This window comes from Megascapheus bottae, chromosome 1 (assembly GCF_031878675.1).
Source record: "Megascapheus bottae isolate mThoBot1 chromosome 1, mThoBot2.hap1, whole genome shotgun sequence".
NCBI lineage: Eukaryota > Metazoa > Chordata > Mammalia > Rodentia > Geomyidae > Megascapheus > Megascapheus bottae.
In genome coordinates, this window is record NC_143509.1 from 57,285,822 (window position 1) to 57,310,954 (window position 25,133).

Consider the following 25,133-nt stretch of genomic DNA (forward strand, 5'->3'; position numbering starts at 1 on the left):
AGACTTTAGTGCCTGGGCTGGCTTTGAACCACAATTCTCAAATCTCAGCCTCCTGAGTACCTAGGATTACAGGAGCGAGCCACCGCACCTGGCTGTATAGTTATTCTTAAGAACTAAGTTGGTCCAAGGTCAACCAGAGAACTATACTAGATTGACCACCTGTTTATTTGATGATTGTCTGTATTTCCCAGTCAAAATGTAATAACTGCATAAGGGTTTTTGGTGATACATGTTCACTATTAGACTGAGAAGGTATAATAGAAATCTTTTTTTCAGTACTCCATCAAATGCACTGTGGCAGAGTATGCTGTGGCCAAAGGTAAGAAGAGTACAGAAACCTTTATTACACATGTTCCTATTGTAGAAATGTATCTGTCTTTCCATATAAAGTCTGTTTGCTATGTATGGCCTATAAGTCAAAATCAGTTTAAAAAAAGATAGAACTTCCAAATTATCTGTACATAACTTCAGTGAATTGTAATAGTTATTACAGTGAACTGTAATAAGTTCAGTGAATCTGTACATAAATTCAGTGAATTGAGAGTCGTATTTCCTGAAACTTTTCAGAAAAGTATTCTGTTGTGATAAGTACATGTCATACGGCTTTTTAAAATTATTCTGCATACATACTGGGCCTGATACAAAATGTACTTGGGATAGATGGAAGTAAGAAAAATGCAAGTTCCTCTGAAATAAATCCTTTCATTCCAGTTAGTTTTTGTTTTGTTTTGTTTTGTTTTTGTCAGTTGTGGGCCTTGCCCTCTGGGTCTGGGCGTTATCTCTGAGCTCTTCGGCTCAAGGCTATCACCCTACCCCTTGAGCGACAGTGCCACTTCCAGTTTTCTGGTGGTTAATTGAAGATAAAACTTTAGTGCTGGGGCTGGCTTTGAACTGTGATCCTCAGATCTCAGCCTCCTGAATGGCTAGGATTACAGGCGTGAGCCACCATACCCAGTTTCCACTTAGTTTTTGACCTTCAGAAACCTCCGGAGAAAGTTAGGGCCTTGGTATAAAAGGATTTCTGGTGGGAATAGGTAATGAGAGAGAAATTCCTGATATTGTAGAATTAGAGATTGGAGATACAATAGGCCCTGGCTGTGGGCCACAGGCCTGGTAAGTGTGAGAACAGGACAATGAAAGCCCCAGGACTGGCAAAAAAAAATCCCAACAACAACAAAAACAAAAAAGAGAAGCAAAGGAGTTAAAGAACTCAAGCTCAGCCAAATACATACTACAACTGTCCAATAGTCAACACAATGGCTAGGGCCCATGAAGCTTTTAGGGAGTCTCTAAAAATAATTCTTTTAATATGAGAAAAATTATATGAGCTGACCTAATGAACTTAATGTCCATGTTCATAATAGTGCAGTTACATAGTTTTGTTTTTGTGTCTTGTGTGGTTTGAACACAGAGCCTGCACTGTCCCTTAGCTTTTTTTGGTCAAGGCTAGTGCTATACCACCTGAGACACAGCTCCACGTGTGGCTTTTTTTGTGGTTATTTGGAGGATAAGAGTCTCCACAAACTTTTTGTACCATAATCCTCAGATCTCAACTTCCCAAGTAGCTAAAATTACAGACATGAGCTGATGGCACTGAGCACAAAGTATTCCTTTAACATTATTTATGCACTAAGGTGTCATAAAGGCAGAAGTGTCTGGCAGCCATGAACATCCTGATGAAGGCCTGGGTTTCAAGATCATTAGAATTATATGAGACACTACTGTGGTGCAGATTCTGCATTTGAGACGGGCCAGAACTTGCACTTTGAGCAAATACCTCAGGCAATTTAAATGCTGAAAAAAGAGTCAAGTCATGGGCTCCTAGCAGACGTATTTAAAAGGGGCTGTTCACTGGGGCCAGTCTTCTCCTGGGTCCTCCCCTGTACCTCTTGTACTCTAAGAGACTCTGAGGCTGTTAGGTTTAGTTGTAGCTTTTTAGCAGCAAATGGCCACTGTTTTTCATAAATAGATATATAAAAGCACCTATTCTGTCATTTGCACAATTGAGGTGTTCGGTGAGCGATATCCAAATCTGAAGTTTACCCGAGGAATTAGGTAAAAGAACAGTTTTGCCATTCCATAGATATTGAATTGGCAAAATAGCAGTCTTAACTGCTCAATTCCTGAATTTCTATTCAAGGCTTTAAAATCAAAGCGAGGCTGCCAAGGGAAATAAGTCACTTAAAAACCTTAAAGTTGATTAATCTTAGCAAAGGAGTTCACCTTCCCTGAAGATGTAGCAGGCGTCGTGCACTGGGAAGTGCAGAGGCAGGTAAACTGTGGACATACAATTTTAACTTTTTCTCTCAATATGATTCATTTCCTTTATGAAGAGAAGCTCAGGTAACTGCAGCAACAAAAAGTGATGTTTTAATCTTAGAAAAAGTTCACAGAAAAATGCTCTCTTGAGTTCTTTTGGAAACATACTCCAAAATATTATCGTCTAAAAGTAATAAGGTACTCTGGGTATGCTTGGTAGTCATAAAATACCACAAATAAGTTTGGATCGTGAACATTGTCTACGACCGTGTCGTACAGGTCAGTAGGATTTTGAGGGTTCTTTTCAGGAGGCACAATGTATGACTGTTGTCCACGGGTATAGTCTCCAACAAGTACACGAACATAGTACATGTGCTTTCTCCCGTTTACATCTGGCCTAGAGTATGTGTCCTGGGCAGAATAATTGGCATTGACAGCAAAATAGGTTCCTTTTCCATAGCACACAGCTGTGAAGAGAAAAAAGTATTTTATGATTTCAGTATAGTACACAATTTGCCATGTTGACGTAATATATCAAACAATGTAAAAAGTGTTTAAGCGTTTTATAGGAGTGTTTTTTGGGTTTTTTTGGAATCAAATATTCCACATCTCAGAACCAGACAGGTCCTTTGGGAGGAAACAAAGACCTACATTGAAACTTGGACCAAGAACCGGCCAAGTTTGGGGGAACATAGTGAAAATTCCTAGCCAGCTTGAGTCCCCATGGCTGAAACCCTAATTGGGAGCAGCCAGAGCCCTTAGAGGTTTCCTTACCGTTCTTCCCAGCATAGCTGCGGTTAAAGCCATTTTCATTGACATGTGGCACAGAGTTAATATCTGTCCCATGGAAAAGCAGCCTTTCATTCTTTTGGTGGCCATTCTTGGCATCTATGCTTTTTTTCTTTGCCAGGTAGCTATTCCAAAGACCTAGATTCTGGATTCTTTCAATCTACAAATGAATAAAAAAAAATCCCTAGCGTTTATGATATTACCAAAGTATAGGAAACAAAACACATTCAATAACACTCAACAAATTCAATGCCAGTTGATACAGTTTCCTCTTTTAGAAAGCTTAGATTCAGTAATTTCAAATGAACATTTTTTAAGATATTTTATGCACCACACAAGAATAAGTCCAATATCTTAAGTAGTTGTTATTTGAACTCTGCTGACTCTTCCTCTTCTATCTGTACTTTCTTTTTCCTAGCCCTGGGGCTTGAACTCAGGGCTTGGATGCTGTCCCTGAACTTCTTTTACTTAATGGTAGTACTACTCTACCACTTGAGCCACAGCTCCACTTTTTGCTTTTTTTGGCAGTTTATTGGAGATAAAAGACTTTCCTGCTGGGATGGCTTTGAATCATGATCCTCAGAAATCAGCATCCTGAGTAGCTAGGATTACAGGCATGAACCACTGGCTCCTGGCAAATCTCTACTTTTTCTGTGCATTCCAGTAACTGCTGCTGGTGCTGTCTACCTTTCCGTCACTTTACCTCTTGCCAGTTTCAAAAAGCTGTCCTAGAAAGTATGAAGAGTAGTTAAATGTGGATAGAGTCCTTCATGGAAAAGCAGATGTAAAAGGTTCCAAGCTTTAGAATCTTTCCACTACAGAACTGTCAGGCCTAAGATTATTAGTCAGCCTTCATCTGGTTCTTTCTTCAATTGCTGCATACTTTCCAGGGTTTGGGTTTTTAATTTGATGTTCCCTCTAGTTAAAAGGCCCAACTTTATCATACATTTTGTTGAGCTTCTTTATGATTTAAACATTATTTCCTCTTCACTTTTTACAGCTAAATTTCTAGTTATCCTATGTCCATTTTGTTTCCTGTTAATTTTCTGTATTTAACTTAACTTTTTATACCTTTTCTTTTCTTTAGTAAGTTGTGGGGCCTGAACTCTGAGCCTGGGCCCTGTCCCTGAGCTCTTCAGCTCAAGGCTACCACTCTACCTTTCTAATTTCAGAAATATTTCTTAATTCCTTTGTCTTTCAGTTCTAAACTTTTAAATCTTTTCGTGTGTGTGTGTGTGTGTGTGTGTGTGTGTGTGTGTGTGTATTTTTTTTTTTTACCAGTCCTGGGCTTGAGCTCACTTGGACTTTCTCAAGGCTAGAGCTCGACCACTTGAGTCTCAGCACCACTTCAGGCTTTTTTTTCTTCCTATGTATGTGGTACCAAGGAATCGAACCCGGGTCTTCATGTATGCTAAGCAAGCACTCTATCACTAGGCCAAACTCCTGGCCCCTCATATATGTTTTTAAACTTTACTTACCACATACTTTTTTCAAAGTCTGAGGTGTTATCAGACCAAGTCTAACCAACAAGTATTAGAAGAACTTGGGAGGAAAAGGTCTGTTTGAAAGAAAACAGGAATTTGATGATTCAAGCTCAGAGAAGAAAAGTACAAGATGGAATGCTAAAGTCAGAAGGTAATAGAAAGACTCTTCCAAATGCCTAAAGAAAATAACTGTCAATGAGAATTCTATACCCAGAAAAACTATCCTTCAAAAATTAAAGATTCAAGGGAAGCAAGATGGCAACGAAACAATAGGAACCCAGCCCAGCTCTCTCCCACAAAAAGAGAGAATCAGGGAATCCCATGAGCCAACTATCTTAAGAAATCAACAACTACAAATTCAAGAAGCAATGGAGAAGTACACAAACTGGAAAAGAAATACAGATAAAGCTTATATCCGATATTCTCAAAGAATCCAAAATGCGAGGAGCCCTCCCCCACCCCTGGCCGCTAGTTCCAAGCCAGAAAAACAGCAGTGGAGGGCAATGCAATGCAAGCAAGCAGCGGGATCCAGACACAGGAACCCACACAGACCGAGCGTGGGCAGCACAGATGGCAGCAGAGACCAGAGGGGAGGCGAACCACCCTCCAACACCACGGAGCAACTCATATCAAACTCCAATGAGTAAGTAGTCCAGCGGGTCCCCAAACTCATCAGGAAAGCAGAGCTGAAGGCGAGCTACAGAACTTACCCCAGAACCCTCCAGCCCGCCCAAGAAAGACTGGCAAGTGCAGGGGGGCAAGGAATTCACAATCCTGTCCCTTCCCCCAACAGCCTCCTCCCCAGGCCATTGACTGCAGACTGACAGGCGGGCAGGCGCTAAGACGCAGCACCCCACCAAAGGGGGCAGAGGTGTCCATCTCTGCTGTTCCCACCTGCCCAACAGCCTCCTCTCCCAGGCCACTGAAACTGAAGACTGAGGGGCGCCCGAGACCCTGCCTTCCAACAGCGGGTGGGGCTGTTGGTGAATCTGTTTGCTAGCATCTGACTGAACCAAAACTAAGTGAGGCTCCCTCTTACTGGGAGCCTCTGGCAAGCCAGCACCAGGGGGCCCCCATAGGAGTCACAGAAGACTCTCAGGCAAAACAGCATGGTACTTCCCTGAAACACAAATGGGATCTGAAGGGCAGACCAGCAGGGGCCAAGTTCATACTAGGAGAGCCAGAAAGGCTGGGCCCCACCCTTGGGAACAGGGTAGGAAAACTAGTCATTCCCCAGGCCATCCTATGGCCCACTGTGGAGCCACTGGTTGGGCTGAGAGCTAGCTGTGCAGTGGCCCACAGCCTCTGAGATCAGGCTGACACCCCTGAAAAAGCTGCAAACTCTGAACTAATTTGGCTGAGAACCACAAAGGAACGTATGGGACACAGCAAAGGCAGTACTAAGGGGCAAATTTATCGCACTGGGAGCCCATATTAAAAAGACAGAAGAAGAGCATGTAAATAATCTAAAGAAGAAATTGAATCACCTAGAGAAACAAAAAAAGTTAATTCTAAAACAACTAGAAGGACAGAAATAACAAAAATAAAAATGGAAATATCAGAGATTGAAATAAGACCTACTATACATAAAATTAACAAATCAAAAAGTTGGTTCTTTGAAAGAGTCAACAAAATTGACAGACCCCTGGCAAGATTAATCAAAAAGAAGAGAGGGGAGATGCAAATAAACAAGATTAGAGACCCCATGGGGACAATCATGACCGATATCCAAGAAATTCAGTCTATTATGAATAAGTACTACCAGGACCTATATTCAAAGAAACAGGAAAATCTAGTAGAAATGGATGATTTCTTAAATAAATATGGGTTACCCACATTGAATCAAGAAGAGAGAAGCCAGCTGAACAAACCAATTTCATATAATGAAATTGCGGAAGCAATCAGGGAAATCCAATCCAAAAGAGCCCAGGTCCAGATGGTTTCACTGCGTAATTCTACAAGACTTTTACAGATTGAATAATACCTATACTCTTGAAACTCTTCCGAGAAATAGAAACAGAAGGCGCAATACTAAATTCATTTTATGAAGCTAATATTACACTCATCCCCAAACCAGGGAAAGACCCAACAAAAAAGAACTACAAACCTATCTCTCTAAAGAACACAGACACAAAACTCAATAAAATGCTAGCCAACAGAATCCAGACACAGATTTAAAAAAATTATACACTTCGATCAAGTAGGCTTCATCCCACAGATGCAAGGCTGGTTTAACATTCGCAAATCAATTAATGTAATACATCAATAGAGCTAAGAATAAGAATCATATGATAATTTTTCCAGACACAGAGAAGGCATTTGGCAAAACACAACATCCATTCATGTTGAAAGCACTAAAAAAAAAAAATAGGAATAAGAGGTACATTCCTTAAAATAATTAAAGCCACATATGACAAACTTACAAGTATTACACTAAATGGAGAAAGACTGGAACCATTTACCTTAAAATCAGGAACTAGACAGGGAGCCCACTCTCTCCACTTCTCTTCAGTATAGTACTGGAACGCTTAGCCAAAGCAATAAGGCAAGAGAAAGACATCAAAGGGATCCACATAGGGAAAAAAGAAATTAAACTATCCCTATTCGCAGATGACCTAAGTGACCCAATAAGCTCAACTCCCAAACTCCTAGAATTAATAAACCACTTTAGTAAAGTGGCAGGATACAAAATAAACCTGCAAAAGTCAGTAGCCTTCTTGTATGCCAACAATACACAAACAGAGGCCAAATCAAGAAAATGATTGCAACAGCCCCCAAAAGAATAAAATACTTAGGAATTAACTTAACCAAATATGTAAAGGAATTATTTAATGAAAACTATAAAAGCTTAATGAAAGAAATTAAAGAGGACACCAGGAAATGGAAAGACATGCCATGTTCATGGGTAGGGATAACCAATATAGTGAAAATGGCCATACTGCCAAAATTGATATACAAATTCAATGCAATCCCCATCAAAAGCCCAAAGACATTCTTTACTGAAATAGAAATTGTAATCCAAAGGTTCATATGGAACAACAAAAGACATAGAATAGCCAAAACAATTCTAGGCAAAAAGACCAATGTAGGTGGTATTACAATACCAGACTTCAAACTCTACTATAGAGCCATAATAACAAAAACAACATGGTATTGGCACAAAAATAGACCAAATCAATAAAACAGAATAGAAGATCCAGAAATAAAACCACATACCTATAGTCAGCTTGTATTTGACAAAGGAGCCAAAGACATACAGTGGAACAAACATAGCCTATTCAATTATTGGTGCTGGCAAAACTGGACAGCCACATGCAGAAAACTAAAAATTGACCTAGCACAAGCATTAACTCAAAATGGACCAAAGACCTCAATGTCAGACCGTAAATTTTGAAACTGCTACACGATAGAGTTGGAGAGACACTGGAACTCATAGGCATAGGCAAAAAATTCCTGAACAGAATCCCAGGGTCACAACAGATTGGAGAGAGACTCGATAAATGGGACTACCTAAAATTAAACAGTTTCTGCACAGATAAAAGCATAGCTACTAAAGTAGAAAGACAACCAACCAACTGGGAAAAGATATTTACCAATAATACATCAGACAAATGCTTAATATCCACTATCTACAGGGAACTCAAGAAACTAATCCCCCCAAAACCCAACAAACTAATCACTAAATGGGCAAGGGAACTAAAGAGAGACTTATCAAAAGAAGAGGTTAAAATGGCAGAAAAGCATATGAGAAAATGTTCATCATCCATGGTCATAAAGGAAATGCAAATAAAAGCAAGCCTAAGATACCACCTTACCCCAATAATGGCCAAGATTTTAAACTCAGACAATGACAGATGCTAGCAGGGTTGTGGAGATAAAGGAACTGCTTGTGGGATTGTAAGCAAGTTCAGCCACTCTGGAAAGCAGTGTGGAGATTTCTTAAAGAACTGAAAATTGACCTTACATGTGATCCTGCCATACCACTCCTGGGCATCTATCCTGAATATTATAACCCAGGATATGATAAGGACACCTGCTCAGCTATGTTCATCTCTGCACTATTCACAATAGCCAGGCAATGGAAACAATCCAGATGCCCTACTGCAGATGAATGGATACAGAAAATATGGTATATATATATATATATATATATATATATATATATATACACATATACACACACACAATGGAATTCTACATAGCCAACAGACAAGATAAAATAATGGCATTTGCAGGGAAGTGGATGAATCTAGAGCAAATCATCTTAAGTGAGACAAGACCAAAGGAACAAAAGGTGCATGGTATCCTTAACATGTGGCTATTAGATCCAAACAGTACAAGAGCGAGGACTCATTATTCACTTGGAAATATAAACACAACTACATAGACATAAAAATTTATGACTCTATAGACATAATGTTTTATTACATAGATTAATATGCATCTATGACATACAAACCCTCAGCCTAATTTCAATTATGTACTAAAATCTAAGTGCCAATGATTATATAGAGAGATTTCCTTCTTGAATACTTCTCTGTTAAATATGTCATTTGAAATATGATGTAAAAATCAATGTTAATAAATTCTTTTAATAAACCCCACCCCCAAAAAAAGAAGGGATGAGGGAGAGAGATGTTGTGGTGAATTTGATGGGGACATGTGGGGCACGTCACATCAAGGAAATGAAATGCTGTAAAAGGCCTACCTTGTGGTCCAGTGCTCACTTCCTGGTTTTGGGGCCCAACCTGCCTGTCACCTGGTTAGAAGGCTTGGCTGTGGTTTGTGATGTCTACCTCTGGGATTGGCCCCATACACTTCCACCCTTTCTGATGGCACACGCATTCTACCTGCCCTTCCCACCTTTGTGCTGATTGGCTCCTGCATCCTATTTTAGCCCAATGTAACGAGTTTCTGCCGTGATGGATCTCCCTGGCATGCCTGTTTGTCCTCCTCGTCTTGGTCGGGGCGAGTTCTCTCTGTCCCTTCAGGTCAAGAGGCAAGAAGGACTAAAAACCCTGACATTCTGGCGCCCAAACGTGGTACACGAAAAGAATGCTCATCAGAAGTGGGATTGTCGGTGAGTCGAGCCAAGTGGGTTACGAGGTAAGGGTCTCCCTGAAAAGATGGGGCAAACTCACACCAAGAATGAGAACCCGGCGCTCAAAGCATCTAGAATTAAAAGCAGAGGTTTGGAGAATGCGGATCCTGCGCTCACAGCGTCTAGATTTAAAAGCAGAGGTTTGGAGATCTCAGATCCCCAGGCTGAGAAGGTCTGGGACGCCTTAACACACGCTGCCCGTTAATGGTGGCCAAGCTTTTCAATTGGGCTGCATGGGACTGCGTAGAGTGCCTGGTGAAGAGGAAGATTAACTTGGGAAAAGACCCTCCCCTCAGGGTCTATCCGACTTTGTCTGCCCTTAAGGCCTGCTTCTATCCTGACTCAGTTACATCTAGGGCCAAATTCTGATAACTAGAGCTTTAAGGACTCAAAGGTAATTAGCATATTACCTTTACGTATTAGCATTACATATTAGCGTATTGATTTATATTAGTGTTTCATAAGTCAGGATAAACACAGTTTCTAGAGTAGCCAAAGAATGATTATATAGACCACAATCTATTGGAACAAAATATAGAATAGTAAAATGCTTGACACAAATGACAGCAGGAAATGGAGTAATAGACATTTGTGTTCAATATAAAATAAGGATTAATGTGCAAATTTAAAATCTAAACATCAGTAAACATAGTAAGCCAATCAGGAACTTTAATGAAAAGAAAAACATGTCAAGCGTATGTTATTGTTATGAATCACATCTTAAGAGACTTAGGCATGCAACAGTGGCTCATGCCAGTAATTCTAGCTGCTCAGGAGTCTGAGATTTGAAGATCAAGGTTCAAAGCCAGCCCGCTAGGAAAGCCCACATGTCTAATTAACCCCTAACAAGTTGGAAGTGAAGCTGTGGCTCAAGTGGTAAAGCACTATCTGTTGGGAGCCACAGTGTGGAGTCAGACTGTCCCTTGAATCTGCATCACTGAGTAAGATAACCACACAAAGAAGTGAGCTGTCATGTGTGATGCCATGCCTATACATTTTGAGCTATACTGTCAGTATTGTGAACTTCCTGACTTTATTGAGTTATTGCTTTATCTTTCTGTTGAGACTTGATTTCCATTTGGTACAAATGTGTTACTGCTTTATCACCTTCTGCTTAATTGATCTGAGAGCTGATTACCATTTGGTGCTAACGTAACCCCTGAAAGTTCCCTGGTTTCAAGAAAGTATATAAGACTGAATCTAAAAATAAATGGGGCTTCAGTCTTAAGCTCACAGCCTTCTTGGGCTGCTGACTTGGGCTGTGGCCCTCCTGAACCCCACCTGTTTGTCTCTCTTTTATTTTTTCCTAGTCCCTGCCCCCTATTTCAGGAATCCTGGTTTGCTGCCGGCTGGCCCTGGCAACTATCCATGAGTAAAAAAGCTAAAGTATAGCACCTAGACCCTGAGCTTAAGCCTCAGTTGTAGTGCACACACATCTTAACTCTATAGCCGTAACACCATGAGCTCAGAAGCTAAACAGAATGAGGCCTGCTGAGTACTTGGATGGGAAACAGAACACATACATCTTAAGTATGTAGAGTATGTAGTTAAGATTAAGCTGGTGATTCATGCCTGTTATTCTAACTACACAGGAGATGGAGATTTGAGGATCTCAGTTTAAAATCAGACTGGGAAGGAAAGTCTGAATCTCATCTTCAATTAATCACTAGAAAACTGGAAGTGGAGAGCTCAAATTGGTAGAGCACTAGCTTTGAACAGAAGAGCTTAGTGCCCAGGCCCTAAGTTTAAGCACCATGATCACCCCCCCCAAAAAAAAGATGAAAAGAAATAGCCATAGAGCCAGGTGCTGTCACGCCTATAATCCTAGCTACTCAGGAGGCTGAGATCTGAGGATCGGGGTTCAAGCCAGCCCAGGCATTAAAGTCATTGAGACTCTTATCTCCAACTAACCACCGGAAGTGGAGCTGTGGCTCCAGGGGTAGGCAGAGTTCAAGCCCTAAAAACCAACCAAAAGTGAGAAAGAAAAAGCCATAGGAAAGAAAGTTTCTTCTTTGATATTAATAATAATTTTATGTGTAGCACAGGATAAAATAGGTATCTATTGTTACTTAAGAGCCAAATATCAAATATAGGAAATTAATAAAAATGTCTATGATTTTAGTTGAAAATTTGAACATGAGGTCATGAACTTGTCCTTTGCAGCACACAATTCTTGATTGTATGAGCCCTGGCTTGGGAAGATTAGGCACAAACTTAGAACTTAGAACTTAGAAGACATAGTATTAAATTTTTATTAGTGTGCTTTGCGAAGTAAATATGGCATATTATCTTTTGACATTATAATATCACATGGCCATCTGTTATATTAGAAAACTGACACAAACATCTTCATGTTTCAATAATTCTGGTGACTTGAGTAGAATTTAAAACCTAATTCCCACCAAAGTTGTACTTTTAAATAATGATCACACTAGGAAGGGATTGAACATGTTTATACAGGACTGTGATAACCTTTATTATATCTATCAGAAAATTATGACAGCAGCAGGCTTACCTTTTCTATGAAGAACTTGGAGCAGGTCTCATTAAACTTGTTTGCCACAGTATTGTATTCTGGATCACTAGGCTTCAGCTGGACAACACACAAATTCTGCTGCTTCATATTGCTCCAGTGTGCAGGGATGACAACTGCAAAGTCAGCATTTGAGGATCAGCCCTCACCCAGTCCCCAGCGTACTCCCCACCCTTCACGAAACTGAATCCCACCTGCATTCTAGTGTTATAATCTCCTAATTCTATGTGTTCAAGAAGTTCTTTTTCTTTCTAGGAGAAGGTGTTTCATAATATGGACCATGGTCAACCCAGATAAGCAACTGGAATGCTTTATTTAATAAAAAAAAATTAAAAAAGGCTGGGCCCGTGGCTCACACCTGTAATCCTAGCTACTCAGGAGGCTGAGATCTGAGGATCTCAGTTCTAAGCCAGCCAAGGCACAAAAGGACCTGAGACTCTTATCTCCAATTAACCTCTAGAAAACGAAGTGGGCCTGGGCTCAAGGGTAGGGTGATAGCCTTGAGCTGAAGAGCCTCAGGGATAGTACCCAGAGTACCCAGGCCCAGGGGTAGGGCGGTAGCCTTGAGCTGAAGAGCTCAGGGACATCACCCAGGCCCTGTTCAAGCCCCATGACCCACTAAAAAACAAAAGAGAGGGCAGGAAGTATGGCTAGTGATAGAGCACTTGCCTAGCAGGCAAGAAGCCCTGGCTTTGATTCCTGGGTACCACATATACAGAAAAGCTAGAAGTGAGGCTGTGGCTCAAGTGGTAGATCTCTAGCCTTGAGAAAGCCCAAAGACAGTGCCCAGGCCCTGAGTTCAAGCCCCAGGATTGACAACAAAAGAAAGGATGAGGGGCAGGGAACTGGAGTGTTGCATAGTGGTAGATGGATTGCCTAAGCATGTATAAGAGTCTGTGTCCAGGGCTGAGAATTTGTCCTCGTGGTGAAGTGCTTGCCTAGCATGCACGAAGACCCAGGTTCCATTGCTCGGTACCACAAACATAGGAAAAGCCAGAAGTGGTGCTGCTGTGGCTCAAGTGGTAGAGCTCTAGCCTTGAGAAAGTCCCAGGACAGTGCTCAGGCACCAAGTTCAAGCTCCAGGACTGGCAAAAAAATATATATTTTTTAAAGAGTCTGTATCCAGTTTCCATTAACCCTCCCTCCCTTACCCCCTAAAATAAAGGAAAGCCACAGATGTATTGGATCTAAATTTCAAAAGGTGGAAGTTGTATGTGTGTATTTTGATTGTGTTAAAATGTGGGAACTGCTGGATCAGTACTTACCACATGTTTTTCCATGACAGCCACTACTCTGCCACAATGAAGCAAAAACATTATTTCCTAATCTGATTTAAATATAGTCACTATTTTTGCCTATGCATGGATTTTTGACACAACACCTTACTACCTTACTACCACCATCAGCACAGGATACTCTACATTATCTTTGTCACGCTTTATAACTTTCTTAAGAAGTAGGTTATGGTAACATCTGTCTCCTATTAGATAAGCTGAACACTACACATGACTATCATTGCTCAGAATCTGAGGACTTCATTCATGCTTATCTCACAAGAGATAAACCTATTGTACAGGAAACCAAGTTACATATTGTCAATGTTGTCAATGGTTGGCAGGCAGGAGTGGCTGTCTATACACAACTGGCCTGGAGACCTGATACAAGAAGAGATGTGCAGGCTGTTGGCTCTTCCAAGTACCTGCTGTTCAGGGCAGTGGTGACTTCTGGGAACAGAATCAGGCTCATCCCTGTGTATGTCCTGTGAGGGCCTACTCTTTGGCCAGGCTCTCCTCTCCATTTCTGACCTTTTGGTGCCTTTTGTTCTTAGAAGCCTTGGGCCACTTTTGTTTTTAAGCTTACTGTTTTTCTTTCTCTGAATGAAGCAGCCAGTACTTCCCAGGCAGAATGGCATCAGGAAATATTCTAACTCTAGAGACTGAGAGAAATGCAAGGTCTGGACAAGTAATTCTATTAAGTGTGTCCTCCTAAAGCTATTGGATGCATCCATGCTATGCTTTCTTGACTGTATGTTGATTACTATTATTAATTATTATTATTATTTTGCCAGTCCTTGGTATTGTCCCTGAGCCTCTTTGTGCTCAAGGCACATCACTACTTCTGGCTCTTTCTGAGTGGTTTATTGGAGATTAGAGTCTCAGGGACTTTGCTCTCTGCTCTGGCTTTGAATTGTGATACTCAGCCTCCTGAGTAGCTAGGATTACAGGCATGAATGTATGTTAATTTATTTAAACTCAGAGACCAAGTTTTCTAGTTTTCTATTCCATTAGGGATACATTAATTTTATCTAACTTTAAATCTGATGTATGTATAAAACAAAAGGTATAAAAATTGGCACATGAGGAGGCGGGAGTTTGGTCTAGTGGTAGAGTGCTTGCCTAGCATGCACAAAGATCCGGGTTCGATTCTTTGGTACCACATACATAGAAAAAAAAAGTCAGAAGTGGTGCTGAGGCTCAAGTGGTAGAGCTCTAGCTTTGAGAAAGTCCAAGGACAGTGCTCAGGCCCTGAGCTCAAGCCCAGAACTGGTAAAAAAAAATTGGCACATGAATAAAGGAAAATATGTATAAAAATAATCCCAACAAAGGTATAAAATACTGTATGCAAAGGATGAAACTTGGACTCACCTTCAGGTTTTGTGAAGCGCTGAACTGTTAAGCTATGTCCATTAGGGCCTGTGGCAATGCATGTGCTCAAGTTCACTTTGTAGTCCTGATTATTAATTTTGACAACAGTACTTGCGTCCTTTGCTTTCCTTGCATGCTCCAGTTGCAGATTTGTTATCTTGTCAAAATTATGAAAAGTACTATTATAATTATATTGCCATTGTATAAATTCACTAATAGAGTCTGCCTGCATTTCCTTTTCTTTGGCCAGTCTAAACCTCTTGATTATTTCCTCAATTTCATCTCTAGCCTTCATCACATCTCTGCTAAGTCCTAAAACCTTAATCAGAGGTCTTGTCTGGTCCAGTGAAATGGTGATATTTAACCTTCTCTGCAGCTCATTCAGGTTCTGACCTTCCGTCATACCAAAGTCTCTGATACACTCATCTTCACTGGTGTAATGACACTGCTCATCTTCAATCAGCTTCTGTATCCAGGAGATGGTGTTATCCACACAGCTGGCATCTTTGCCACACACCCGGAAAGTTGTCACTTCTATTTTCCTTTCCAAAATCAGTGGGTTCTGATTTTTGGAAGACTGCTTTGAAAAACCTAAAAGGGCTAAAAGAAAAACAGAAGATTAGGTATTTCCCCTGCAACAGGCAATTTCAAGAATACGCTCTTCATAAATTCCAATAACTCACAGGCAAATTTGGACATCACAGATGGGTGAGGAGGAGCCTGAGACCCTTCTCTGTTTTTCATGTTGTTATAAAATACAACCAATAATTGGGGCAGAAAAATAACAACTTTAACTTTTTTCACAGATTGAACCAATCCTTTCTGGACAAATGCCTCAATGGCATCAATTATGGCTTCAGCAACCGTATCTGGTTTTTGTTTAGCACTTCCTGGAAAAGCAAACAATAAAAATAACATGAGAAAGAAAAGGCCCAACTGATAAAGGCTTAGGAATAAATTATTCTCACTGAATAAATGCCTGCTTCACAGCTTTTCTATCAATGGTAAACTGTTTAACAGTGTGTCCATCACCCAACAGTTTTAAAGTCCTAGCTGCAATGGAAATTTTAGTTTCAAGATATCCATAAACCATCACCCCAGCACAGGACCTAAAATCTAAGTTCTTATTTTGGTATTCATATTGCCTTATTTAGCTGATCCTAGCTTACTACATTCCTCCCTTCCTGTTACAGAATACAGGGAGCCTCTCTTTTTGCCAGACAAGTCTCAAAAGAGCCAAAAAATCTGAAAATGCTAATATACGTGGAAACACTGTCTTCTAGAGAAAAGCATAATTTTTTGGCTCTGTCATCACTTGAATTTATGCATTCTCCAAATATCTGTTGGGACCTGATTTGAACTAAGGTAATTTGGTAAGACACTCAATATAATCTACAGTTCTATGCACATAGGGGCTCCACAGGCTTTTTCTCTCATACTCAGTGAATGTTTAGCTGATCATCAGTGCTCAAGAGAGCTACTAAGCAGATCCACTCCCTTTTTGAACTATTCAAGATTGCATATTTCAGTGAAGTCTACTGCCCAGGTAAGATAATGAAGAGTCTTTTTCCAGTGTCAGAAGTTTTCACACGTGGATGGCAGTTCACAAAGTCACATGAAAAGCAATGTAAAAGACCTCTGAAGCTAGGCACTAGTGGCTCATACCTGTAATCCTAGCTACTCATGAGTCTGAGATCTGAGGATTGAGATTCAAAGCCAGCCTGGGCACTTAAGTCTGTGAGACTCTTATCTCCAATTAACAACCAAATAATCGGAAGTGGTGCTGTGGCTCAAGTGGTAGAGCACTAGCCTTGAGCTTGAAGAGCTCAGGGACAGTGCCCAGGACCAGAGTTCAAGCCCCACAACCACCACCAACAACAACAAAAAATCCACTTGAATTATCCCTTTTGATGGTGTTCACTTCCATTGCAGAAAAATGAGCACAAAATATCCTTAACTTGGCTAGGTAGAAAATTGTGGGAATGTAGATAACCACTGGAAAACATAAACCAAAAAGGTTTATTAAGTTATTCTGTTGTGATGGTTGTTGTTGTTACTCTTTGACCAGGGAAAGAAGGACATTTATTTCAAGGATGGGGTTTCCCCATATTAGGAAGAGTTTAAATGAAAACATTCAGATACTCAGTCTCAATAAACACAAACTGTGTCTCACCATAATCTAGGTAACTAGTCCAGATGGAGATAGACTGGAGAGCTATTGATGGAGGAAGTCCACCAAAATAGTTAAGTAGATGGATAGAAAAATAAATAGATGAAATGTAGGCTCATCTGCTAAAAATAGATAATATAAGAGCAATAAGAATGAGAAGGATTACAAAATATACTTTGGAGACAAGTGTAAGAATTCCATGTAAAGTATTAAATCAGACATAATGTAGAATCATATGGATTTTCAGAAAACAGCAAGTATGCGGCAGAAAACTGAAGGCCCAGAGAGTGACAAGGGAGGCTGAGTATATTGAAACTAAACTTCTGGAGAGGTGGGATGTCAGTTTGAGCAACAGAATGAGGGCATAGTACTACTGGACAGTCTCCTACTTGGCCAGTCTGATCCCTTCCATTAATCATGAGAATGTACATCTCTCTTGACTCATTGTTTTCTGGAAGACCATGCAGAAATTTGCCATCAACATAAGTGACCCTCATTCCTGGGGCAGTGTAAGAAGGGCATTCCTTAGCCCATGACAAACCCAAAGTACTCCATGTAGTACACAATCAAGACAGAGTTAGAGAAAAATAAGAAACTCAAAATTAACAAGTGGACCGGAAAGTTGAGTTTCTGATCCACTCAGCTCTAGAGACTTGATGGCCTTTCTATCTATTCCATCTTTCTCCCTCTCTTATATCTAATATCCCAATATTCTCTTCAGTCTCCTCTTTTTTTTTCCTAAACAATTTGCAGTCTATTGGGCGGGCTGTCATTGAAAGCCTGTGCTCAAGCTACTCCTCCTGCCTTAGCCTTCTGCTCCCTTTCATTTTTTTTTTTACTTAAACTGCCTAAAGATATTGCCCATCCCTTTCAGAGGTGCCCTGGAATGAGGAAACTTTCTGCTCCTATATTGATGTTGTTGTCATCACCACAGTAACACTCAACAAAATCCATGGGGAAGTAAACTCCTTGTGATTGGAATTTAGTTATGACAGTCAGAGGCTACACACCTGTCCCAATGGCTGGGAGGCAAATGGAGGAGTAATTGCATTTCTCACACTCTTTCAACACAAAGGTAACAGATTTCTGGACATCATTTCCACCAATAACATGAATAATTTTCTTGCAGTTCAATAATCCACCTTCTGTAACTATATATCTATTGTTCCCCTGTTGAGCTGGGAATCACAAAAAGATACAAAAATCAAATGTAGAAATTTCTCTTTGCTTAAAGTAAGAAATGTCTGATATAGCAAGAAGCATCTTGTTAACACAAAACTGAAATGCTCTGATGAAATTTTATGCCTTCAATTTTCTCCCTTAAAAGTAAGATTATTTTTGAATTTACTATAATTGAAATTCTTTAGTAAAATGTGTGATTGTAAGATCAATACACTGTTTTCTTGACCCCAATACTTGTTTTTTTCCAAGATTGACATGTTTAGTCTTCTACTTACAATTACAATTTAGGCCCAAATATTAGTATTTTGCCTTACCTAGGCGAGAGCATTCCATTTGCACATCTGGTCCTGCACTTTCTAAAATGGCTTTGGAGACCCCTGTGTGAGAAAATCAAGATGGATGCAAACACAAAAAGAAATATACAGTATGTTTAGATGAGAAAGCTGGTCTTGTAATATTCAAGGAATTCTATACCTGGGTATTGCTGATAACAGAGGAAACAACTCAAAAAACAGCTTTCCATCTCTAGAAAACTGTCAAAATATTCTAAAGTTATTAACTAGGATGATAATTAAATGATTCATATTATTTAATAAAGAAGTAAGTCAACCAATAACTATTCATTAAAATGCATTAACAGTTCAGCTTGAAGATCTTCTTCATAGGACTGACCATGGTGATTTTTTTGCTAGGTCAGAGTCATATAAGAGAAATACCTGCTCGGAGGTTAAATGTATTTGATGTTGAATTTACAATCACATCTGCCACTTCTTTGGTGATGTCCCCAGAGGCTACCTGGAAGAGGATGGGTCCAAGTTTCATTTCATACACTCCCAAATTAGGGCTGGAGACAGCCCCATAGAAACCTGCCAAAAGAAAATAGCAGAGTCAGTCACTAAGACAGCAAGAACAAGAATGAGTGTGACTGCTTCCTGTGTCCCCCACACAGAGCTCTCTTCTCTGGAGGTGGCCTCCAGCTGTTATCCTCTCACTGTCACTGAGCCCCTATAATGGTGTGCTCCCAGAAAAGAAGTAGGAGTATAATATATATCAAACATGATAGCCAGTGGGGCTAGATACAGTTAGTCTGATAGATCCTGCGTGTCCCACAAATAAAACCTTGGGCTAAACCTAAAATTCCTCCACCTAGGAACTCTGAAAAGGTAGCAGATGTAGGTATTTTAGAAACAAAATCGAAGCTTGAAGAAACAACTGGTACAAAGTTTCTCACTTTTTAAAAATGTCTCCTCTTTTCTCCCCTAGTTTTGCCCAATTTGGAGAAGACAGACCTTGTCCCTTCCAAAGCTTCTGTGATCCCCAAATAAGGTAAGAAAAAACAAAAACAAAAAAAAAACAGCACTCTTGACAGGAAAAAACCATCATTAAGTTAACAACAGGATCAAAGTGTGTATTTTGAAAATCTGTAAGATTATTCTTTGAACCAATTCTTGTCATTAATTAAAAATCCATTGTATGTGCCAGTGGCTCATGCCTATTATCCTACGCTACCCAGGAGGCTGAGATTAGAGGATCACAGTTTGAAGCTAGCCCAGGCAGAAAAGTCATTAAGACTCTTCTCTCCAATAAACCACTCAGAAAAATCTGGAAGTGGCACTGGCTCAAGTGGTAGAGTGCTAACCTTGAGCAGAGTCTCTGGGATAGTGCTCAGGCACTCAGTTCAAGCCCCAGAACCAGAAATGTGGGGGAGGGGAGAGGAAGAGAGGAAGGAAGAAAGGAAGGAAGGAAGGAAGGCTCACTGTATGGATTACATAGTTTGGCTCACCTTCTCTTTTGCCCTAGATCACATAAACATGACCAGTATCTTATCTGTTTCGGCCTGTAGAGCATGCTCAAGTATGTTATTTATCACTTAGTCTTCCAGAAACAAACATCACAATCATCCTTTAAATGCCACTGAATAGCTACTTAGCAACTGGAAATCATTTGCTAGTTTAAAAGCTTTACCGAACCTTGTGCAACTTCAGCTTTGGGAACTTTGTCCCTGAGAATTCCATTATTCCTCTTGGAAAATTCATCAGAAAATGCCTGAAATAAAAATACAATTTTCACCATTACACTTCTCATGAAATCAAGAAATTCAATTCATTTGATCTTGCATGCACTTACATATTTAAATGTAAATAATTATTAAATATATTCAATTTATTTTTTCTTTTGCCAATCCTGGGACTTGAACTCAGGGCCTGGGAACTGTCCCGGAGCTTCATTTTCTCTAGGCTAACCAGTTGAGCCACAGTTCTACTTCGGCTTTTTCTGTTTATTTGGTTCTGAGAAACTGAACTCGAGGCTTCATACATTCTAGGCAAACCCTCTTCCACTAAGCCACATTCCCAGTCCTCAATTTCTTAGTAAAGTGTGTGTGTGTGTGTGTGTGTGTGTGTGTGTGTGTGTGTGCGTGTGTTTTAATGGTACTGAGTTTAAACTCGGGGCCTTGTGCCTTTCTTGCTAAACAGGTGCACTCCCATCTATGCTATCACTGCACCACTTAGATTTGTGTGTGTGTGTGTGTGTATGTGTGTATGCATGCACACATGTGCACATGCACACTGCTACTAAGGCTTGAACACAGAAGCTCAAGCTCTCACTTGGCCTTTTTGTTCTACCACTTGAGCTACAGCTCCACATCTGGCTTTTTCCTACTTAATTAGAGATAAGAATCTCTTGGATTTGTCTGCCCAGGCTAGCTTCAAACCTTGATCCTAAAATCTGAGCCTCTCTAAGAACTAGGCTTACAGGCATGAGCTAGTAGCATCCAACTAGATTTTAAAGTTATAAAAACAATATATAGAATCCCCTGTCTACAAATGTCCTCTAAAAGTTATCAGAGATGTGGTAAAAAATATAAATATAAGGAGCACTAGGATTAGTAAAAATGAAAGAAAGAAAATGTAACTGTTGCTTTCGGTGGCAAAGCACTTGCATAGCAAGTGCAATGTCTTGGGTTTGATCCTCAGTACCACAAAGAGACAGAGAAAGTGCAACTAAAAAACAAACAACTAGGCTAGGAGTTTGGCCTAGTGGTGGAGTGCTTGCCTAGCATGCACTCGGTACCACATACAGAGAAAAAGCCGGAAGTGGTGCTGTAGCTCAAGTGGTAGAGCTCTAGCCTTGAGAAAGACCAAGGACAGTGCCCAGGCCCTGAGTTCAAGCCCCAGGACTGGCAGCCACCCGCCCAAACAACAAAAACCAAACAACTAAAATGTCACTGTCTTTCATTGTCCTATGAGAAAAATGTAATTGTTATTGGGTGGCTAATTGAAAACATTTCAAAGCTGTCTATAGAGAATGATCCTTTTTACAAAGTAATTGTTGAGTGCTTTTGGGTATTTAGGAAAGAGGATAAAGACAAGGGTCTTTTGGAAAAGAGTGAGATTTGAAGACTCCAGCTTGTGATAGCACTCACACCAGGGCCACAAAGCCATACATTCTCGAGAGATGGGAGAGGAGATTAAAGAAGGGACGAATGAGGACGAATGAGGATGTGCGGGAGAGAATGCAATCATGATATTCAATTCAGATCCTATGGGACTAAGAAAACTTAGGGGAGAGGCTGGATTGGCAGAGATGGGAAGAATGATGAAAGGGTTGACATTGATCAAGATGCATTTCATTCATAAAATGATTTGTTGAATAGTGTCTCCTTTGTAAAGCTACTTACAGATAACAAAAATATAAAAATATGCTCAACACCTCATTCCTCCGGTTGTTTGCTTTGTATATATAAATCTAAATTCCCAAAGCAATTATACAATATAGATAGGAGAGTGTGTGTTGTATACTGTATTTCATGATCTATTGTGATCATGAAATACCTGGGTATTGTATACTATGATTTCATGATCAAAAAATGGAAGTCAGAGGGAGATTTGTAAAAAACAAAACAAAACAAAACAAAAAAACCTCTTACTGAGTAGAAGTAAAAGGTCAAGTAAATAGACCCCGTACTTGATTCAGGAATGTAGGTTATAATGAGTTTATAAGTGATATGTAAACCAAGGATGGGGACAAGGTGATGGGCAAGCTATGCAAGACATGATAAATCATTTGCTACATGGCTACACAGACATTTTGGTTCTTGTTGGCTTTCTTTTGCTCTCACTGGCTTCTTGGCTATTTGTAGCAATAATTTTATATGGTCTGTGAATGATGTTACAATATCCAAATGAAGCCTGAACCAGGAAAAATGAAACTACAATCCCCAAATCCAGATGGTCCAATAATCTATGCATATCTCTTAGGATTCTGGTTTTAACCTGTTAGATTCTTTCAATATCATAAACCTTTTCAAATATTAAATATAATCTACTTCCCTGGCTTATTAGACAGGAATAAGGACTTAAATGGCCCTCAGAATGACAAGAGACTCTGACTCAGAGGTAATACACAGTAAATGCAAGCTGACCGACAGACTATAACTGAAAATGGTTCTTGTTCCAGGTATTTTTACTCATGTGGGATATCTGATGCAGTCTAACCAACACCATTTACTTCTAATTAATTTCATTTCCAGTAATAGATACAGGAATCACTTCATACTGTCCTGACATTTTCCTATTGATAAAGCCATAATTCTGCTTTTGTATTATGTCTTAATATTCCACATCAAGGTGAAAGAGTTTTAAAGTAGCCATCACCTTCATTACAGTATATGGGCCTTATTTAATTCTGATTCAGACACAAAGCCATTAAAGATAAGCCACTTATGAGATAGTTGGAAATCTGTATATTGACTTTATGACTAAATAAAAGGAACAGGGACAATTTCTTTTTAATATGATACAGTAGCATAGTTTAAAAAAGGACTCCTTTTTTGAAAATTGTTTACAGATAAAATTTGAGATCTGCTTCAAAGTCTTATAAGAGAAAAGGATACAAGCAGGGATAAAGATCAAAGTTATTGGCCATAGTTGAAGCAGAAGAGTAGACTCAATGGGTTGATTAGATTATATAATCTATTTTTCTATGTGCCTAACATATTCCAGAACAAGAAGTTACTTATTTTTCAGTTATTTAGTTAGTTATTTAGCTCAGCTATTTATGCAGTTAATTTTCTTGCAAATTGTCTTGCTACTTTTTTACTTTCCTGTATGTGAATATAGGCAAAAATAAAATCCTGTTAGGCAAGAAGGCATTTGAGAATTTTAGGTTCGAAATACATGTGGCCCAAACCCACCAAAAATGAATAATACTGTACCTGAATATTTTCATGATCTGTTGGGTGCAGCAGAAATTGAACTTCTTGCAAAGTTTTCAGTTGATTATTGCTACTAAAATTCAGCACTTCTGAAATGATTAAATCAGCAAATACAGTTTTAGGAAATCCCAAATTTCCTGTTCCTATTGCTGGAAATCCAATGGATTGCAAAGACAACTTCTCAGTGATCTTCAAACAGTTTCTGATTATGCCTCTCATGATCTGAAAAGCACAAAGCACATCTTTCTACAACTTGCCTAGAAATGCTCCAAATGTGTTATTGGTATATTAAAAGAAGAGTCCAAAGTCTAGCCCATTTTCCTATCAAATTTGATCCTAAGCCTTACCTGTTGTGAAGATATGAGGTCACCTCCCCATTCTGGAGCCACGACATGAAGCACATAATGACAGTCCAGATCACCACCACTGGTTTGGAGAATGGTGCCCACCCTGGCAGTGATCCCTTGTCCAGCAGCCGTCAACTCCTCCTGGAGCTTCAGCCCGCTCTCTTTCAAGAGGGCCTGAGAGAGGGGTCCTCTTCTGAGTACAAGATCTGAGGCAACAGAGTTGACAATGATGTGGGTCTAAAAGACAAACCAAACATTTGTTTCAAATCTCACAGAAGGCTTTCAACAACCATGGCTACATTCGAGCCCTTGGGCTTGGCATAATGGGGTTCAAGTAAGCACTAACTTTTCTATACTGAAGCATAAGTTCAAGTCTAAGTGTTAGTAACTATTTCTCTAGGTCAAAAGACAGCTGACAGGAAAGAACATATAAACTGGGTATCCATGGCTCATACCCATACTCCTAGCTGAGATTCAGAGGATCAGGGTTCAAAGCCAACCTGGGCAGAAAAAGTCATCAAGTCTCCATGCCCAAATGACCAGCAAAAATAAGGGTAAAGGCATGGATTAAGTGGTAGTGCTACAGCTGAGCAACAAGTGAGTAAGTGTGAGTCCCTGAATTCAAGCTCCCCTCCCAAGGTGAAGGACATATAAATGGCACAAGATGACTTGAAGAGTCCTGAATAAGACCCTTTCAATGTCTGGTAAAGATGCTGTGGGCTATGGGAGACCCAAGAAATGTTAATGTTCACAACAAGCACAGAATGACATAGAAGAAGGACCAGTATTTACTTGTGGTGGATTGTGATGCATTGTTCGAACCTGATGCAGAGTTTCTGCCAGCCTGGGTAGACATGATACCCTTGCAGACAGATTGTGGAAGAACCACCTTGAGTGCTAAGTCACACACAGTGAATATGCATGAACGCTTTTTTCCCTAGAGTGCACATGAGCTGATTAGGCTGTGTTAGTGAGGCTAAGAGAAGAGAGGAAGGGGCGCTCTGCCCTCTGTGGGTCTTGCATAGTAAGGCACTACAGTTATTGAAGCAGTGGAAGCTACACAACACTAGGAGGGAGAGGAGTAGACAGAACGTCTTCATATTTATTGTCAAGAGAGAGCAGAAATAGAACTCACTGCCATTCCTGATTCTTTTTTTTTGGGGGGGGGGAGGGCGCGGTTGGTCATGGGTCTTGAACTCTGGGCCTGGGCGCTGTCCCTGAGCTCTTCACCTCAAGGCTACCGCCTTACCCCTGGAGCCACAGCACCACTTCTGGTTTTCTAGTGATTAATTGTAGATAAGAGTCTCACAGACTTAAGTACTCGGGCTGGCTTTGAGCTGCGATCCTCAGATCTGAGCCTCCTGAGTAGCTATGATTACAGGCGTGAGCTGCCATGCCTGGCTGCCAT

General features: G+C 40.1%; 1 protein-coding gene across 6 annotated transcripts in view; it reads right to left on the minus strand.

The window, feature by feature from the left end:
- Window positions 1–2,348: 2,348 nt before the first annotated feature.
- The window catches only part of Parp14 (poly(ADP-ribose) polymerase family member 14), a 40,970-nt gene continuing 18,185 nt past the window's right edge, over window positions 2,349–25,133 (minus strand). For 4 of the 6 annotated variants that reach the window (XM_090345370.1, XM_090345359.1, XM_090345361.1 and 1 more), the window contains 11 exons: window positions 23,726–23,962; window positions 23,379–23,600; window positions 20,134–20,209; window positions 18,880–19,029; window positions 18,478–18,540; window positions 17,992–18,159; window positions 15,495–15,701; window positions 14,812–15,411; window positions 12,149–12,282; window positions 3,034–3,208; window positions 2,349–2,726 (listed from right to left, as the gene is read on the minus strand). In XM_090345370.1, coding sequence (XP_090201496.1) covers window positions 2,437–2,726; window positions 3,034–3,208; window positions 12,149–12,282; window positions 14,812–15,411; window positions 15,495–15,701; window positions 17,992–18,159; window positions 18,478–18,540; window positions 18,880–19,029; window positions 20,134–20,209; window positions 23,379–23,600; window positions 23,726–23,962 — 2,322 coding nt within the window. In that variant the 3' untranslated portion in view covers window positions 2,349–2,436. The remainder of the gene's footprint in view (window positions 2,727–3,033; window positions 3,209–12,148; window positions 12,283–14,811; window positions 15,412–15,494; window positions 15,702–17,991; window positions 18,160–18,477; window positions 18,541–18,879; window positions 19,030–20,133; window positions 20,210–23,378; window positions 23,601–23,725; window positions 23,963–25,133) is intronic. The other 2 variants (XM_090345363.1, XM_090345365.1) reach the window with 2 other exon arrangements.